This window comes from Macaca mulatta, chromosome 14 (genome assembly GCF_049350105.2).
Source record: "Macaca mulatta isolate MMU2019108-1 chromosome 14, T2T-MMU8v2.0, whole genome shotgun sequence".
NCBI lineage: Eukaryota > Metazoa > Chordata > Mammalia > Primates > Cercopithecidae > Macaca > Macaca mulatta.
This window is the reverse complement of record NC_133419.1, coordinates 73,434,377-73,453,141: the sequence shown is the minus strand read 5'-3', so window position 1 is coordinate 73,453,141 and position 18,765 is coordinate 73,434,377. Positions and strand designations below refer to the sequence as shown.

Sequence of the window (18,765 nt, the reverse complement as noted above, 5' to 3'; positions counted from 1 at the left end):
GCCTATGCAAGTGTAGTCCTAGCTACTTGGAGGCCAAGGCAGGAGGATCACTTAAGCCCAGGAGTTTGAGCCTAACTGGGATAACATAGCAAGACTCTGTCTCTAAAATAGATAGACAGATAGATCGAGAGAGACAGTAAATGTGTACAAACAGAAAATACAGTGGGAATACTACTACCTTACAGAAACTAAAAGGATTGTAAGGGAATAACATGAATAATCTTCTTAAAAAATTAGATAATTTAGGTGAACTAGATAAATCTCAGAAAAACACAAATTACTAAAACTAATTACAGAAAAAAATAGAAATTCTCAATAACAAGTGAAGAGATTGAATCAGTAATTAGGGGGAAAAAAAAAACTTCACAAGAAATACTAGGACTAGATGGTTCCACTGGTGAATTCTACCAAACAGTTAATGATGAATTAACACCAATCCTACTACTCTTCCAAAAAACAGAAGAAAAGGGAATGCTTCTAACATATTCTGTGAGGCTGTTTTTACCCTTATACAAAAATCAAACAGAGATACCAGAAGAAAATTACAGACTACTATTTCTTGTGAAGAGAGATGCAAAAACAAACAAACAAAAAACTAGGAAACTGAATCTAATAACAAATCATTAAAAGGATTATCTATCATCACCAAGTGAGATTACACGCCTGTAATCCCAGGGAGCCACCTGGGAGGCTGAGGCAGGTGCATGGCTTCAGCTCACAAGTTCAAGACCAGCCTGGGCAACGTGGTGAAACCCCATCTCTACAAAAAAATACAAAATTTAGCCAGACCTAGTGGTGCATACCTGTAGTTCTAGGTATTTGGGAGGCTGAGGTGGGAGGATTGCTTGAGCCTGGGAAGTCGAGGCTGCAGTGAGCTGAGATTGTGCCACTGTACTCCAGCCTGGATGACCAGAGTGAGACCCTGTCTCAAAAAAAAAAAAAAAAAAAAAAAGTCTGTCAGTGAAATACATCACATTAATAAGAGGAAGGACAGAACCACATGATTATCTCAGTAGAGGCAGAAAAAGCATTTGACATAATTTAACAGTCTTTCATGATAAAAAAGACTCAGAAAACTAGGAATGGAAGGAAACTCTGTACCCCAAGCTGCAGTGTAGTGACACAGTCTAGGCTGGGGAAACATCCTTCACATGTTAAAGGGTACATATGACAGGCCCACAGTAACATTGTACTCAGTGGTGAAAGACTGAACATTTTCCCTATAAGTTCAGGAAGAACACAAGAATACACCTTTTTACCATTGCTATTCTCTTGTGGTTTGACATTCTATAATTCTATCTGAAAGTGGTCTTTGCTTTCTTTTCTTTTCCTTTCTTTTCCTTTCCTTTCCTTTTTCTTTTTCTTTTTCTTTTCTTCTTTTTTTTTTATTTTGAGATGGAGTCTTGCTCTGTCACCCAGGCTGGAGTGCAGCAGCGCAATCTTGGCTCACTGCAACGTCCGCCTCCCATGTTCAGGCGATTCTCCTGTCCCAGCCTTATGAGTAGCTGGAATTACAGGCACCCACCACCATACCTGGCTAATTTTTTTGTATTTTTAGTAGAGGCGGGGTTTCATCATGTTGGCCAGGCTGGTCTCAAACTCCTGACCTCGAGTGATCCACCTGCCTCGGCCTCCCTAAGTGCTGGGATTACAGGCGTGAGCCACTGTGCCCTGCTTGCTTTCTTTTTTAAATACAAGAAGTTTAAAAATTCATTTTAAATGTTTGGTTACGTATTATCTCTTTCATGGCAGCATGTTGCTCATGAGTGTCCTTTCACTACCGTGTTTTTCCTGTTCTGTTTTTTTCTTCTCTTAAAAATTTTACATTTGTTTAGATATCTCGTTCCTGCTTCCTTTATGGTGGTTTATTTTTGAATGAGAAGTTTTTTTTTTTTTTCCTATAACACTTTAGGATATTAGATATTGGTAGCTCAGGGTTGTGTCTTTCAAATTTACAGCAGTTTTCTTTGTGAGCAGGTTTAGTGCATAATTAAATTTTTTATTTTTAATTTATCCTCAGCCAGTCAGTGAAGATTGCTGCTGCAGGCTGTTCATAGTGTAGGCTCTCTCACTATCTTTTTGCCACACCAGCAACTCAGTTTCTGCCAGCGTGGCTTGTTTGTGTAATTCCTTATTTAGTTCTGTCTCCTCTACTTCTTCAAACCATGAACAGGAAAGCTTCCTCTGCCAGCCCATGTTCCCTGCTTTTGTTGTTGCAAATGCAGAATTTAAGTTTAATACCTCAGGAAGTATGCTTGTAGGAAGGTATTCCCACTTTGAGTTTTGGAGCCTTGTGCCTTACCTTTCCACTCTTGTTCCAGATTGTCTCTCCTTTTGGCATATCATTCCTTTATATGTCCATACATATGTTTCCTAGTTTTATTGGAGATCATATTTCCAGTTATGTTTCTTACTCTCTTTGTTTCTTTTGGGTGATTTCTGACTGGAGGAGTGGGGAGATTCTGACTTTTCTTTGTTATTTAAGATGAGAAGGACTTAAAATGTATTTTTTGTTAGTGTTTTGCACATTCATTTACTGAAAATGTTAAAACTGAATTAGATTTCATATTTATAAGCTGTGGAATGTGATATTGTCACTTATTTAGCAAATATTTTTAATAGCATTTGCTGTGTGCCAAGTTTATCCCAAGTCCTTTATAAATATGTACTTAATTAATACTCATAATAATCCTATGAGGTAGGTTTTCTTTTTATTATCATTTTATTGATAGGAAACTGAAGCACAGTCAGGAAAGTTAACTTGCTCAAGATCACCTAATTAATGTGAAATAAGAAGACTTCTAGTTTTCATTCTGTAACTATAGCATTTGTGGGCTTTGGCGTCATCTGTTTATACTGTATTCAAATGAATACTTTGAGAGCAGGGTCTGTGTTTCATTCATCTTTATATTCTCAGTGCATATTTAGTAGAATACATGAAATCCAGAAGATATTCAATGGATGTTAGAGAAGTAATATTTTTTATTAGGAGCTTTCTGCCAGACTTACATGGCTTCAGTTGTTTGTTCTGCTTGTCTTGTTAAAAAAATTTTTTTGTTTGTATTCTCAGGTCATCATTTTAGTGCTATTGCAATATTTACTGTAATAATACCTTTACAAACAGCTACTATATTCCAGAACAAAATTAAGAGATTTTTTTATGAAACAATTATCAATTTGCTGGTAATAAAAGCACTAGTTCCCTTACACAAGTTTGCTGCCCATGCTAAAAATTTTTTATATACTAATATTAGGTATATTTAAGCAGTGTCATTTATAAAAGTATCGTAGCAAAAATGAAGTGGTCATCTTGTTTATTTGTTTTTGTTACTGAGCTTTACTCAGTTTAAGAATAAATATGTTACTGTTTATCCATGATCCCATTGATGGACAACTGGACTGTTTTTGGCTATTTATGACTAAAGATGGTATAAATATTTTTGTACAAGTGTTTTTGTGGAAATGTTTTCATTTCCCTTGGTATATAACTAGTATTGGAATTGTTATATCAAAATAATTGTAAGTTTAATGTAAGACCAGACTTTTCCCCAAGTGGTTGTACCATTTTACATTCCCACTAACAACATGTTAGAGTTTCATTGCCCTTTATCCTCATTGCTATAGTTCAGTCTAATTTTTACCATTCTGGTAGATTTGTTTATTCTTTCTTTTTTTTTTTTTTTTTTTGGTGCGGGGAGATAGAGTCTCGCTCTCTAGCCCAGGCTGGAGTGCATTGGTGCAGTCTTGGTTCATTGCAACCTTTGCCTCCGGGGTTCAAGTGATTATCTTGCCTCAGCCTCCCGGGTAGCTGGGATTACAGATGTGCGCCACCACACCTGGCTAATTTTTGTATTTTTAGTAGAGACAGGGTTTTGCCATGTTGGTCAGACTGGGCTTGAACTCCTGACCTCAGGTTGTCCGCCTGACTCAGCCTCCCAAAGTGTTGGGATTACAGGCACGAGCCACCGCACCCAGTCCTATCTTTATTCTTAACATTCATCAGCCAGGTGTGGTGGCTCACGCCTGTAATCCTAGCACTTTGGGAAGCTGAGGCGGAAGAATCACTGGAAGCCAGAAGTTTGAGATCAGCCTCAGCAACATAGCAAGACCCCATCTCTACAAAAAAATTTTAAAAAATTAGCCAGGTGTGGTGATGTGCACCTGTAGTCCCAGCTATTTGGGAGGCTAAGGAGGGAGGATGACTTCATCTCATGTGTTAGAGTCTGCTGTGAGCTATGATTGCACCACTACACTCCAGCCTTAGTGATGGAGCAAGACCCTACCTCTAAAAAAGAAGATGCTGGAGGATCTCAGAGGAGGTATATCTGGATCACAAGTGGAATTCAGGAGGGCTTCTCAGATGAGATCATATTTTCAGCTAGGTTTTTTTGTTTTTGTTTTTGTTTGTTTTTTTGAGACTGAGTCTGTCGCTCAGGCTGGAGTGCAGTGACACAATTTCAGCTCTCTGCAACCTCCGCTTCCCAGGTTCAAACCATTCTCCTGCCTCAGCCTCCTGAGTAGCTGGGATTACAGGTGCACACCACCACGCCCAGCTAATTTTTTGTATTTTTAGTAGAGATGGGGTTTCACCATGCTGACCAGGCTGGTCACGAACTCCTGACCTCAAGTCATCAACCTGCCTTGGCCTCTCTAAGTGCTGGGATTACAGGTGTGAGCCCCCACGCCCAGCCTCAGCTAGGTTTTAAAGAATGAGGAAGAGTTAGGCCAAATAACAGGGGAGGAAATTCCAAGTGGAAAAGACCACATTTGCTAGAACATGAAATCATGAGCCTATTGGTCCTTTTAAGAAACTTAGCTGGGGCATAACATGTGAATGTGGTTTGACATTCTATAAGTCTGCCTGGAAGTGGTATTTGCTTTCTTTTCTTTTCTTTTCTTTTCTTTTCTTTTCTTTTCTTTTCTTTTCTTTTCTTTTCTTTTCTTTTTTTGAGATGGAGTCTTGCTGTGTGGCCCAGGCTGGAGTGCAGTGGCACGATCTTGGCTCACTGCAGCCTCCACCTCCCGGGTTCAAGTGATTCTCCTGCCTTAGCCTCCCGTGTAGCTGGGATTACAGGCAACTGCCACTACACCTGGCTAATTTTTTTTTTTTTTTTGTATTTTTAGTGGAGATGGGGTTTCACCATGTTGGCCAGGCTGGTCTCAAACTCCTGACCTCAAGTGATCTGCCTGCCTTGGCATCCCGAAGTGCTGAGATTACAGGTGTGAGCCAGTGCGCCTGTCCTAAAAATGTATCTTTACATACAGATTTATACATGAATGTGGATAGCAGCATTTTTATCCATAATACTCAAGATGTGGAAACCCAAATGTCTATCAATAAATGAATGAATAAACAAATTGTGGTATACCCATAAAATGGAACATTATTCAACCATAAAAAGAAATGAAGTATTGATATATACTACAACTTGTATAAACCTTACAAATGTATGCTAAGTGAATGAAGTCAGACACAAAAGGTCACATATAATTTCTTTCATATGAAATACCCAGAATAGGCAAATTTGTAGAGATAAGAAATTAGATTAGTAGTTGACAAGGGAGGAGAAGAAAGGGGAATGAAGTGTGATTATTTAATGGGTCTGGAGTGTTCTGGGGTGATGAAAAAGTTTGAAATTAGGGAGAGATGGTAGTGGTTGTACAACATTTGTGAATGCACTAAATGTCACTGAGTTGTTCACTTTAAAACAGTTGATTGTATATTATGTGAATTTCATCTCAATAAAAATATGCATTATACATATGCACATAGTTTACATTCAAATAGTACAAACAGGAATGTAGTAGAAGGTCTTTCTTCTACTGCTGCTGCCAGTTTCTTCATGTGGAGCCCTTGTTAGGCTAGTCTCATGTGTAATATTTTAGGGAGTTCTGTCACAGTGATTTCTAAGGGAACCAGAGTAGGCATTTTTGCACAGGATGGATTTTCACATGAGGAAATGCTGTAATTGAGAAGTATTATAATTACCATATATATATGTGTAAACGTTTTTATTTGAAAAGATAGTATACATTATTCTGTACATTTTTTGTTTACTTAACATTAGATCTTCCTATCAAGTTATCCCAACACAATTTACTGATAATGCATCTTTTTTCCCCTCAGAATTTTCAGTTACTAAATTTCTAGATACATTTAGATATATTCCTGATTCCTAACTTATCTTTTATTACTCTGTCTACTTATGTTCCATTACCAAGCTATTTTAATTACTGTCACTTTAAAATTTTTAACATCTGGTAGGGGTAGGCTTTTTTTTTTTTTAATATTACTCTTTCTCAGAATTTTTGTGGCTCTTTTTACATGCTCATTTTTCTGTATGAAAATGTTTATCCAGTTAAAAATACTGTACTTTTGGATTAATGGCAAAGTTTTTCTCAATCTCCCAGGCCTTGGCAATCACTAATTTACTTTTTGTCTCTCTGGACTTGCTCATTGTAGACACTTTGTATAAATGAAATTCTAAAATATTTGGCCTTTTGCATCCGTTTTCTTTCACTTATGTTATTGAGGTTCATCCATATTGTAGCATGTGTCAGTGCTTCATTCCTTCTTATGGCTGAATAACATTCCATTATATAAATATATCACATCTTGTTTATACATTCATCAGTTGATGGACATGAGGGTTGTTTGCACTGTTTGGATATTATGAATAATGCTGCTGTGAACATTCATTTACCAGTTTTTGTGTGGACATGTGTTTTAAGTTTTCCTGGATAGACACCTAGGAATAGAATTGTTGAATCATATGCTAATGATGTGTTTAACCAGTTTGGGAATTCCCAGACTGTTTTCCACAGAACCTGCACCATTTACATTTCCACTAGCACTGTATGAGAGTTCTGATTTCTTCACATACTTGCCAATACTTGTTATTGTTTGTTTTGTTATAGCACCCATTAATATTTTTTAAAAGTTTTATGAGACATTGATTCAGAATTTTAGCAAATGCCTTTTCATCTTATATGGAGATTATCAGGTTTCTTTTGCTGTGCTCTCTTGATATATAATGATACATTATAATGAATAGATTTCCAAATATATGTTATGTGAATTTTGAGTAGTTGGTATCCCAGATTTGTTTTTTTGCTTTAAAACAGGAAATTAGTTGGTAGACAAGTAACTTTTTACTAAAACTAAAAATGCTACTGAGAATATTTAAATTAGTTGATATGCACATCAAGGGTACAAAAGCTATTCCTTTTTCTTGTGGACTTATTTTAAATGTCCTTATTTTAAAATGAGTTATGTATAAACTTAAAAGGGTAATAAATACATAATTTACATATTTCCTTTTGTCTTTTGTGAGATACAAAAAATCCAATCATCTACAATATATAGGTAGGATTTTTAGATTTTTTAAAAATGTTTAAATGGTAAAAATGTGAGCTAGTTCATTTTAATTAGTGTCATTTGCTCGGGTATTTGTAGTGGGTAGCGAGATAACATTTGGTAGTGCTGGTCATCATTTCTTAGTCCAATTTTTTTTCATTTATTTATTTATTATAATACTTTAAGTTCTAGGGTACCTGTGCACAATGTGCAGGTTTGTTACATATGCATATATGTGCCATGTTGGTGTGCTGTACCCATTAACTCGTCATTTACATTAGATATATCTCCTAATGCTATCCCTCCCCTCTCCCCCTGCCCCCGACAGGCCCCGGTGTGTGATGTTCACCTTCCTGTGTCCAAGTATTCTCATTGTTCAATTCCCACCTATGAGTGAGAACATGCGGTGTTTGGTTTTCTGTCCTTGGGATAGTTTGCTGAGAATGATGGTTTCCAGCTTCATCCGTGTCTCTACAAAGGACATGAACTCATCCTTTTTTATGGCTGTGTAGTATTCCATGGTGTTTATGTGCCACATTTTCTTAATCCAGTCTATCCTTAATGGGCATTTGGGTTGGTTCCAGGTCTTTGCTATTGTGAATAGTGCTGCAGTAAACATACGTGTGCATGTGTCTTTATAGCAGCATGATTTATAATCCTTTAGATATATATCCAGTAATGGGATTGCTGGGTCAAATGGTATTTCTAGTTCTAGATCCTTGAGGAATTGCCACACTGTCTTCCACAATGGTTGAACTAGTTTACAGTCCCACCGACAGTGTAAAAGTGTTCCTATTTCTCCACATCCTCTCCAGCACCTGTTGTTTCCTGTTCTTAGTCCAATTATAGAAAAACAACATGAGTGTAAAAAAAGTATGTGTACATGTTTATGAATTTGCATTTTTTTGAATAAAGGACTTTATTTTTTCAAGCATTATATGTTTACTACAACACCAGAAATTATGGAAAGCAAAAGAAGAAAGTAAAGAAAGCCTGTAATACCATGACCCAGAGAACACTTTCATTACTATTTTAGTATACATACACACACACACACACACGCACACACACACATATGTATATATACAATCATGCATTGCTTGATGATGGGGATACATTCTAAGAAGTGCATTGTTAGGCAATTTTGTCATTGTGTGAACATCATGGAGTACACTTACACAAACCATAGCCTACTACACATCTAAGCTATATGGTATAGCCTATTGCTCCTGGGCTACAAATCTGAACAGCATGTTACTGTACTGAATACCACAGGCAGCTGTAACACAATGGTAAGTATTTATATATCGAAACATATCTAACTATAAGAAAGATACAACAAAAATATGGTATGAAAGATTAAAAAATGGGCTGGGCAGTGTGGCTCATGCCTGTAATCCTAGCACTTTGAGAGGACAAGGCAGGAGGATTGCTTGAGGCCAGGAATTCAGGACCAGCCTAGGGAACATAGTAAGGAATGGAACAATAACAACAATTAGCCACACCTGGTGGCATGTGCCTGTAGTCCTAGCTACTTAGGAGGCTGAGGTGAGGGGATCACTTGGGCACCGGAGTTCAAAGTTAGAGTAAGCTATGATTGCGCCACTGCACTCCAGCCTGGGAGACAGATGGAAAAAGATGAAAAATGGTATTACTGTGTAGGGCACTTGCCATGAATGGAGCTTATGAGACTGGAAGTTGCTCTGGGTGAGTCAGTGAGTGGCATGTGAATGTAAAGGTCTAGGAAACTAATGTACACTGCTGTAGACTATTTATTTGTTACACTGTACACTTTAGGCTGCACTAAATTTATTTTAAAAACTTTTTTTTTTTTTTTTTTTTTTTTGAGATAAAGCCTCACTCTGTTGCCCAGGCTGGAGTGCAGAGGCGCGATCTTGGCCCACTGAAACCTGTGCAGTGGATTCAAGCAATTCTCCAGCCTCAGCCTTATGAGTAGCTGGGACTACAGGCATGTGCCACCATGCCTGGCTAAATTTTGTATTTTTAGTAGAGACGGGGTTTCACCATGTTGGCCAGGCTGGTCTCGAACTCCTGACCTCAAGTGATCCACCTGACTTGGCCTCCCAAAGTGCTAGGATTACAGGGTGAGCCACCATGCCCGGCCCAAAAACTTTTCTTTCTTCAGTAATAAATAAATTAACCTTAGCTTACTATAACTTTTTTACTTTATAAACTTGTAAATTAAAAAAAAGCTTTTTGACTTTTGAAATAACACTTAGCTTAAAACACATTGTACAACTATATAAAAATATTTTCTTTATATCTTTATAAGCTTTTGACTATTTTTACAAATTTTTATTTTTTTGTACTTTAAAAATTTTTTTGTCAAAAATAAAGACACATATACGTTAACCAAGGCCTACATAGAATCATCAATATTATTGTCTTCTGCCTTCACATCTTGTCTCATGGAAGGTCTTCAGGGGTAGTACCATGCATGGAGCTGTCATCTCCTATGATACAATGCCTTTTACTGCCTGAGGCTGTTTTACAGTTAACTGTAGGACTTTATATAATTGGAATCATACAATATTTGTGTTGTTTTGATTTACTTACTTCACTTTGCATAATATTCTTAAGGTTCATCCATATTGTAGCATATATCAGATTTGTCTTCCTTTTTAAAGCTGAATAGTATTTCATTGTATATAACACATTGTATTTATCCATTCATTTCTTGGACACTTGGATTACTTCCCTGTTTTCATTTAGGTTATCTAATTTGCTGGTGTACAGTTGCTTATAATACTCTTACAATCTTTTTACTTCTATAGAACAGTAGTAGTGTTTACCACTTTCATTTCTGATTTTGGTAATTAGTGTTTTCCCTTTTTTTCTATAAGTCCATCTAGGTAAAGTTTGTCAATTTTGTTGGTCTTTCTGAAGAACCAACTTTTGGTTTCATTGATTTTCTGTATTATTTTTCTACTGTCTTCGTTTATCTCTTTTCTAATCTTTATTATTAATATTTCCTTCTTTCTGCTCACTTGGGGTTTAATTTGTTCTTTTTCTAGTTCCTTAAGCTGTAAAGTTAGGTTGTGGATTTGAGATTGATCTTTTGTGTTTTTTTGTTTGTTTGTTTTGAGATGGAGTCTTGCTCTCTTGCCCAGGCTGGAGTGCAGTGGTGCTGTCTTGGCTCACTGAAACCCCTGCCTCCCGGGCTCAAGCAATTCTTCTGCCTTAGCCTCCTGAGTAGCTGGGACTATAGGCATGCGCCACTTGCCCGGCTAGTTTTTGTATTTTGAGTAAAGACGGAGTTTTGCCATGTTGGCCAAGCCTGTCTCCAACTCCTGGCCTCAAGTGATCCACCCACCTCTATCTCTCAAAATGCTGGGATTACAGGCGTGAGCCACTGCACCCAGCCTCATCTTGTAAAATAATGTAGGTATTTGAAGCTATAAATTTCCCCCATAGCACTGCTTTCTTTTCATATTTACAATTTGCCCACACATAGTTTTCTTTAGTTTTACCATTTTGACCTTTAATTATTTGAACATCTTTAAAACCATTGTTTTAGTATCTTTGTTTAGTAGATCTGCCATCAATTCTTTTTCAGGGACAATTTGTATTGGCTTATTTTTCCCTTTGAATGGGCCATACTTCTCTCCTTCTTAGCATGCCTTGTGATTTTTGTTGAAAAGTGGAGATTTGAATGTAATAATGTGGTAACTCTAGTCTAATTTTTTTTTTTTCAAACATCAACTTGAACCAGAATACCAGAATTGTGGTAATTCTGCAAATCAGATTCCCCTCCTTGCCCAGGGATTTTTTTTTTTTTTTTTGATAGTTAAAAAGTTTTTAAATGTTCTAGGTAGTCTGTACTGAGCTGTACCTGAGGTGTTAAAATCAAGTCTTCTGAAATCTTTTGTGAACCTGCACCTTCCCGTGGGCTTCTGTGGTGACTTTCCAATTTCTCCCTTAAATGTGGTTGCTTTAGAATGTCTTCAAGATGTGGCTCTCACAAGGGAAAAAAGAGAAAAATTAAGAGAGAAGGAAAAGGCGTCAGTTCTTTAAATCCTCCGAAAGTCACTTCAGTGGGAAGGAGAGGAACTTGCATCAATGCTGAGGGAAATGCAACAACAGTGGTCACCCCCTCTCTTTCTGCACCTCCATGATCAGAAGTGGTAATCTGAGGTCAGAGCACAGAGCCCCAATATTTTAAGGTCAGGGTCCTTTTTGCCCACCCTCCCTGTGGTAGCTATTTGCAAGCTGCTCCAGAAACATATGCATGATTGCCTGCCATGGTTTTAGGGGTGGGAGGTGGTGGCTGCCACTGTGCTAAGGGCTGAAATTGGCCAAAATTAATCATAATTTATCATCCAAGGCTTCCCCTGGATGTTGCAAGCCTTCATGACTCCTAGTTCCAAAATGGTTACATGATTCATTCTGCCAGTGCAATTGTTACCTAGCCTGGGAGTCAGATTCCTGGTGTTGACTAAGCTGCCATCTTCCCAGAATCCTCTCTCATTTTTTAACCTTGAATCCACTGGAGACTTTTTTTTTTTTTAAATAAACATTTAAAAAGATAATATAGTCTTCGTTTTATTGTGTTGGCCATTTGAAGCACCCTTGAATAAGCATGAATCTTTATGTTTAAAATGAGACTTCTTGCTTTCGTTATTTTGAAATTAAGAAATTAGTTATTTATTCAAAACAAATATAAGATCTTAAACAGTTATATTTTTATATAAGAAATCAAGTCTTTTGGTGAATTTAAATGATTTCTAAGGTGAGAATTTTGGTTTCTTGCCTTTTTCTTTATTTCAGTGCTTTCCTTTTTTTTTTCTACTTCTTACTCTCATGTCTTTGCGCTGGTGCAGTGATTTTAAGAGCACTGATTCCTGGCACATACTGGTAAAGTCTTTAAACTCAGGATATTCAAGGTAAATTGTTAATAGTACCACATTTTGTTGACTCTACAATGCTTATGTTTGTAAGGTACACTGTTATTTTATATACCATTAAGATAGAGGAAAATACTGCCAATCGTCATTAAAAGATGCATTCCAGTATCATAAATGTTAATATAGGTAAAGGATGTACTGGCTAAGTGCATTGACTCATGCCAGTAATCCCAGTGCTTTGGGAGGCCAAGGCAGGAGTATTGCTTTGAGGCCAGGAGTTCAAGACCAGTCTGGGAAACATAACAAGACTCCATCTCTACAAGAAGTATTTAAAAATTAGCCAGATGTGGTGGTGTGCACCTGTAGTCCCAGCCACTTCGGAGGCAGAGGTGGGAAGATCTCTTGAGCCAGGAATTAAAGGCTACAGTGAGCTAGGACCTTATTCACTGCTGCACTCCAGCCTAGGCAACAGAACAAGACCCTGTCTGTAAAAAAACAAAACAAAACAAAACAAAAAACAAAAAAAAAGAAAAGGGTGTACTTTAGAATCTTTGAAATATAATACATGTATGGAAAGTATGCTCTCATCATTCCACCATTTTGAGCATTTTTCATATTCAGAAGCCAATCAAATTTGATTTTCACCTTGTTTTCATTAGTTCCCTCTTACATTGGTTAAGTCCAGTAAACATCTTTAGTGCCTAATATATAGTAGCTATTCTTGTAACAGTAGCCAACATTTATATAGATTTTACCATGTGGTAGGCACTATTTTGAGTGCTTTATGTATTTCAAGTAACTAAATTTTATAATATCCTTATGAGGTGAGTACTGTTATTATCCCCATTTTAGCAAGGAGGAAACTGAGGAAGAGAGAAGTGAAGTGACTTGGCCAAGGTCATACAGCTAGTTGGTGGTAGAGCTGGGGGTTTGAATGTAGATCCTCTGACTGTAGAGACCATGCTGTTAGCAGTATTCCTAAGGACATAAAAATGAATAAAATATTGACCTTTCCCTCACATATCTTACCAGGCAGTATTTGAAGGTGTGTTGATAGATTTACATGAAATTATTAAGTTATCCTTCTGATAATTAATTTTTCTTTGTATTTTTAGGACATTCAGTCAGAAGAAGGCTGCTATTGAAAGAGAGTATGCACAGGTAAGCTTGGAATTGGAGGTCCTATTCTAGGTATACTTATTTTCCGTGGCTTAAGGACAGAAATGGTTGTTGGAGACAAGCCATAGTATCCCTATGCCTTCCTTTTCTTGTTATTTCTTTCTTGTTTTTTTTTTTTTCTGAGATGGAGTCTCACTCTGTCGCCAGGCTAGAGTGCAGTGGCGCGATATTGGCTCACTGCAACCTCCACCTCGCAGGTTCAAGCAATTCTCCTGCCTCGGCCTCCTGAGTAGCTGGGACTACAAGCATGTGCCACCACGCCCAGCTAATTTTTGTATTTTTAGTAGAGACGGGGTTTCACCATGTTGGCCAGAACAGTCTCAATCTCTTGGCCTCGTGATCCGCCCGTCTTGGCCTCCCAAAGTGTTGGGATTATAGGCATGAGCCACTGTGCCCAACCCTTTTCTTGTTACTTCTCTCTCACTTTGATCCCCAACTTTGCTCTGTTTGAATCGTTATAAAGAAGGTTGTAAACCTGGAGGAGGTATTATTTATAATATTTGTAAAGTATTTACAAGTATGAATAATGATACTTTTTACAAGTATGTTGATTTATTCTTCTTTATATGCCCCATTCTCTGCAGTTTATGGAAGGTTAATTTTTCATCAGGCATTTGGTTCTCATTATGACTGTGTTGATAAAGAGTAATGATGCTTTCAGTGGATGACATGGAGCTTTTCCTAGGAAAATTGAAGCATTTCCTTCTTTAATTTTACTTAGACCTTTAGTGCAGTCCAGATTACTAAATGTGACAAGAAAAAATTATGTTGATATATCATTTTGTGGTTGTGTAAGAATTAATAACTACTCTTTCATGTACAAAGATAATTTAATACAATTTGGAAATTTTGACCCTTTAAACAATTACTTTATCTGTGGGGTAGTATTCTAAAATTGTTACTTACTTCTGCAAATTGTAAAAGTTGTCTTTGTAGCAAAAATTTTAAAATATGGGAGATTGTTAGAAGGAAAAATTAACATAGAGTAAATTTTCTACATGGTAACCACTATTGCTGCTACTATTGTTATTCTCATTATAAATAATGAGAGATTGGGGCATGACTCTTTTAGGCTTTGTCAGATTTTTTAATAAAATTCTAATTTCATTATAGTTAATTTGGTAGCTGTCTGCCTTTATTTTTGATTTGATAATCTTAGAAGAAAATCACCTATTCCTTGAAAGCTAGACAGAACTAATTAGTTCATTGGTTCAATCAGTAGTTGTTGAGTGCTTATTATGTATCAAGTGCTTTACATAATGAATAGCATCAGTTTTAATATTTCTGTTGAATGCTTTTTCTTTCTTTCTTTATTTTTTTTTTGAGATGGAGTCACTCTTTCGTTCAGGCTGGAGTGCAGTGCCGCGATCTCGGCTCACTGCAACTTCTGCCTCCCGGGTTCAAGCGATTCTCCTGCCTCAGCCTCCTGAGTAGCTGAGATTACAGGCACACCTCACCACGCCCAGCTAATTTTTTTGTATTTTTAGTAGAGACAGGGTTTTACCATGTTGGCCAGGATGGTCTCAATCTCTTGACTGTGTGATCCACCTGCCTTGGCCTCCCAAAGTGCTGGGATTACAGGCATGAGCCACTGCACCCAGCCGATTTTTGTATTTTTAATAGAGACGGGGTTTTGCCATGTTGGCCAGGCTGGTCTCGAACTCCTGACCTCAGGTGATCCACCCACCTCGGCCTCCCAGAGAGCTGAGATTACAGGCGTGAGTCACTGCACTCAGTATTGAATGCTTTTTCTATGCCTGTATAATAAATACTAGTAATGATAGCTGACATTTATTGAATCCTTTGTACCATGCTGTGAGTATTTTATGTATGTTATCTGGTTTGATCCTCTCAAACCTGTGAAATAGCAACAGTTATGATGCCCTTTACAAATACACTCTCATACATGTAAACATACACTACATATATATTTATAAATTTGAGATGAAAGTCTATGATACGCTATTTTAGCCAAGGGCGGTGGCACATGGTTGTAATCCCAGCTACTAGGGAGGCTGAGGCAGGAGAATTGCTCGAGCCCTGGAGCTGGAGATTGCAGTGAGCTGAGATAGTGCCATTGCACTCCAGCCTAGGCGATGGGAGTGAAACCCTGTCTAAAAATAAATAAATAAAAAGAAAGAAAAAAAGTCTATGATGTACTTTAAAAATTTTAATAGAAAATCAAAACTTTTATATGATATAGTCTTCTGTAACAAGATTTAAAGTTGTTTTTTTTTTTTTTTTCTTTTTTGAGATGGAGTCTTCTTGCTCTGTCACCCAGGAAAAACCGGAGTGCAGTGGTGCAATCTTGGCTCACTGCAACTTCCGCCTCCTGGGTTTAAGCGATTCTCCTGCCTCAGCTGGGATTACAGGTGCCTGCATCACACCTGGCTAATTTTTGTCTTTTTAGTAGAGACAGAGTTTCACCATGTTGTCCAGGCTGGTTTTGCACTCCTGACCTCAGGTGATCTGCCCACCTCAGCCTCCCAAAGTGCTGGAATTACCATACCCAGCCTCTATATCTTTAAATAATATGCTTATAACTGACTCTTTATCAATTCTAAACATTATCACTTGATTACCTATAATAAATGAGAAACTTACTATGCCATTCCTCTCCAGCCTACTCTTTTCAATATAATCGTGGCACTATTTTAGTACCTTTGTTACTTTTGTAACTCTAAATGATATATTTAAACTTGCTCTTTTTTTTTTGGTCAAATACATATATGCACATAGATATTTATGCTATGTATCTGTGTGTAAATATGTATGTATGCAGGTACAGTGGAATTACATTTTACAGAGTGGTCAAAGTCAAATTTACCCTTGAAAATTTTCCTTTTTTTTTTTTTTTTTTGACACAGAGTCTTGCTCTATCACCCAGACTGGAATGCAGTGGTACAATCATAGCTTAGTGTAATCTTGAACTCCTGGGATCATGTGATCCTCCTGCCTCAGCTCCTGAGTGGCTGGGACTACAGATGCGTGCCACCATGCCCATCTAGTATTTTTATTTTGTAGGGAAAGGGTCTTACTTTGTTGCCCAGGCTGGTCTCGAACTCTTGGGTTCAAGTAATTCTCCTGTCTCGGCCTCTCAGAGCACTGGGAATTAGAGGCATGAGCTACCGCGCCTGGCTGAAAAATTTATTTAAATGTCTCTCACATAGAGTATAGCTGGTTTTGTTTATACAATCCTATATAATAATGTATGTAAACTATGAAAGGTATCTAATAATGCATTAAAAAATTTTTATAAAGTGATCATATGCAGAAATTAAAATGCTCCAGTGTGTCTCTGCTTGGGACAATCAAGCCCATTTATAGAGAGCCAGTTTACTGCCTGTTTTTGTTACTTATCACATTTGCCCTTTAGATGATCCTTCTCAGTTCTTACTCTTTAATGTTTTCCCAATTAATTTTCAACTCATTTCCTGAGTATATAGACACAGATATTTCTATCCTCTTTCTTTGGTTGTGTAAACATTGTTTTTACTTCTGGTCAATAGTAGAGAAACCTCTGAAATAATTAACATATTATTTCTGTAGATTTTGCCAGTATGCATTGATTATTTCAGGCTTATTTGCATTTCCTGTATGAGGGCAGGATGTGGTCAGAGAGGACAGTTGCATTATTTAAATTATTTACTTCTAGACCAGGCGCAGTGGCTCACACCTGTAATCCCAGCACTTTGGGAGGCTGAGGTGGGCGGATCACGAGGTCAGGAGTTCGAGACCAGTCTGGCCAACATGGTGAAACTCTGCCTCTACTAAAAATACAAAAAAAATTAGCTGGGCGTGGTGATGGGCGCCTATAGTCCCAGCTACTCAGGAGGCTGAGGCAGGAGAATCACTTGAAACGGAAGGCGGAGGTTTCAGTGAGCCGAGATGGCACCACCGCAGTCCAGCCTGGGCAACAGAGCAAGACTGTCTCAAAAAAAAAAGAAAAAAAAAATTATTTATTTCTCTTACCTCTTTTGGCTTAGTGTAGAGTTAAAATTTTGGGAGATAAATTTTAAAAAGTTGAAATATAGCCTATTTGTAGTAAGATGGAGAAGTCCTTAGTACACTGATAAATTTTTGTGAACACACTCATGTAACTGTTATCCAGATTAAGATATAGAACATTACCAGCAGGCCAGGCGCAGTAGCTTATGCCTGTAATCCCAACACTTGGTGAGGCCAGAGCAGATTGATCACTTTAGACCAGGAGTCTCAGACCAGCCTGGACAACATAGTGAGACCCCATCTCTATAAAAAATTAAAAAAAATTAGCCAGGCGAGGTGGTGCATGCCTGTAGTCCTAACTACTTGGAGACTGAAGCAGCAGGATCACTTGAGTCCAGGATTTCAAGGGTGCAGTGAGCTGTGATCGCACCACTGCACTCCAGACTCAGTGGCAGAGTGAGACCTTGTCTGTAAAAAAGAACAGTCCCCTATCCCCCAAGAACATTATCAGGGCCCCAGAAGCAGTTAATATTCATACCTTTCAATGGCAACCGGTACTTTTTTTTTTTTTTAATCAGAATAGTTGTTATTTTTTGGATTTCTGATTTTTGAACTTAAGTGGCATCATAGAATATGTACCCTTCTGTGTCTGATTTCTTTCATTCAGTATTCAGCTTTTAAGCTTCATGCATGTTGTTGCATGTAGTAGTAGTTCATTCTTCTTTACTTTATCGTGTCCACTGAATGAATATATCACGATTTATACTGATAAAGAAAATTCCTATTGTTTTTGTTTTGTATGAGTTTTGACTAGGGCTTCTAAGCAAAGGTTTTATACATGTCTTTAGGTGGACATATGAACATACCTCTCTTTGGTGTATGTCTAGGAGTAGAACTGCTGGGTCATTGGGCATGTGGTATGTTCTACTTTAGTAGATAGAGCCAGTTTTCCAAAGTGACTGTACCAGTTTACATTCTCACCAGCAATGTATGAGAGTTCCAGTTGCTTCATATCTTTGCTAAAGTTTAGTATTCTCTAAAATTAAAAAGACTGACATTTCGATGAGTATATAGTAGTATCTCATTTTCTTTTTAATAAGCTTTAACAAAATTGACATATACATACAGAGAAGTGTACAGGTCATAATTATGTAGCTTCAGGAATTTTCAAAGCAAACACATCCATATAACTAGCACCCAGGTCAAGAAACACATTAACAGCATCCCAGAAATTCCTCTTGTACCCTACTTTTACTGCCCTCACTCCTACTCAAGGAATCTCCTATACTGACTTAAAAAATAGCTTTATTGTTATGTAATTGATACACAATAAGCCACACAATTTATAATTTGATAAATTTTGGCATGAATACATACCTGTGAAACTAGCATCACAAGCAGGATAATGAACACATC

The 18,765-nt window shown here is 37.4% G+C and overlaps 1 protein-coding gene and 1 long non-coding RNA gene across 5 annotated transcripts in view; one reads left to right on the top strand and one right to left on the bottom strand.

The window, feature by feature from the left end:
• Window positions 1-18,765, top strand: part of FCHSD2 (FCH and double SH3 domains 2) — a 332,064-nt gene that overhangs the window by 56,636 nt on the left and 256,663 nt on the right. For all 4 annotated transcript variants that reach the window (NM_001265957.1, XM_077961195.1, XM_015115119.3 and 1 more), the window contains 1 exon segment: window positions 13,338-13,383. In NM_001265957.1, the coding sequence (NP_001252886.1) occupies window positions 13,338-13,383 (46 nt within the window).
• LOC144334353 (uncharacterized) lies at window positions 4,917-12,764 on the bottom strand. Its single transcript, XR_013404100.1, has 3 exons — window positions 12,476-12,764; window positions 9,429-9,737; window positions 4,917-5,187 (listed from the first exon to the last, which is right to left on the bottom strand). It is a non-coding gene; the product is annotated as an uncharacterized LOC144334353 (long non-coding RNA).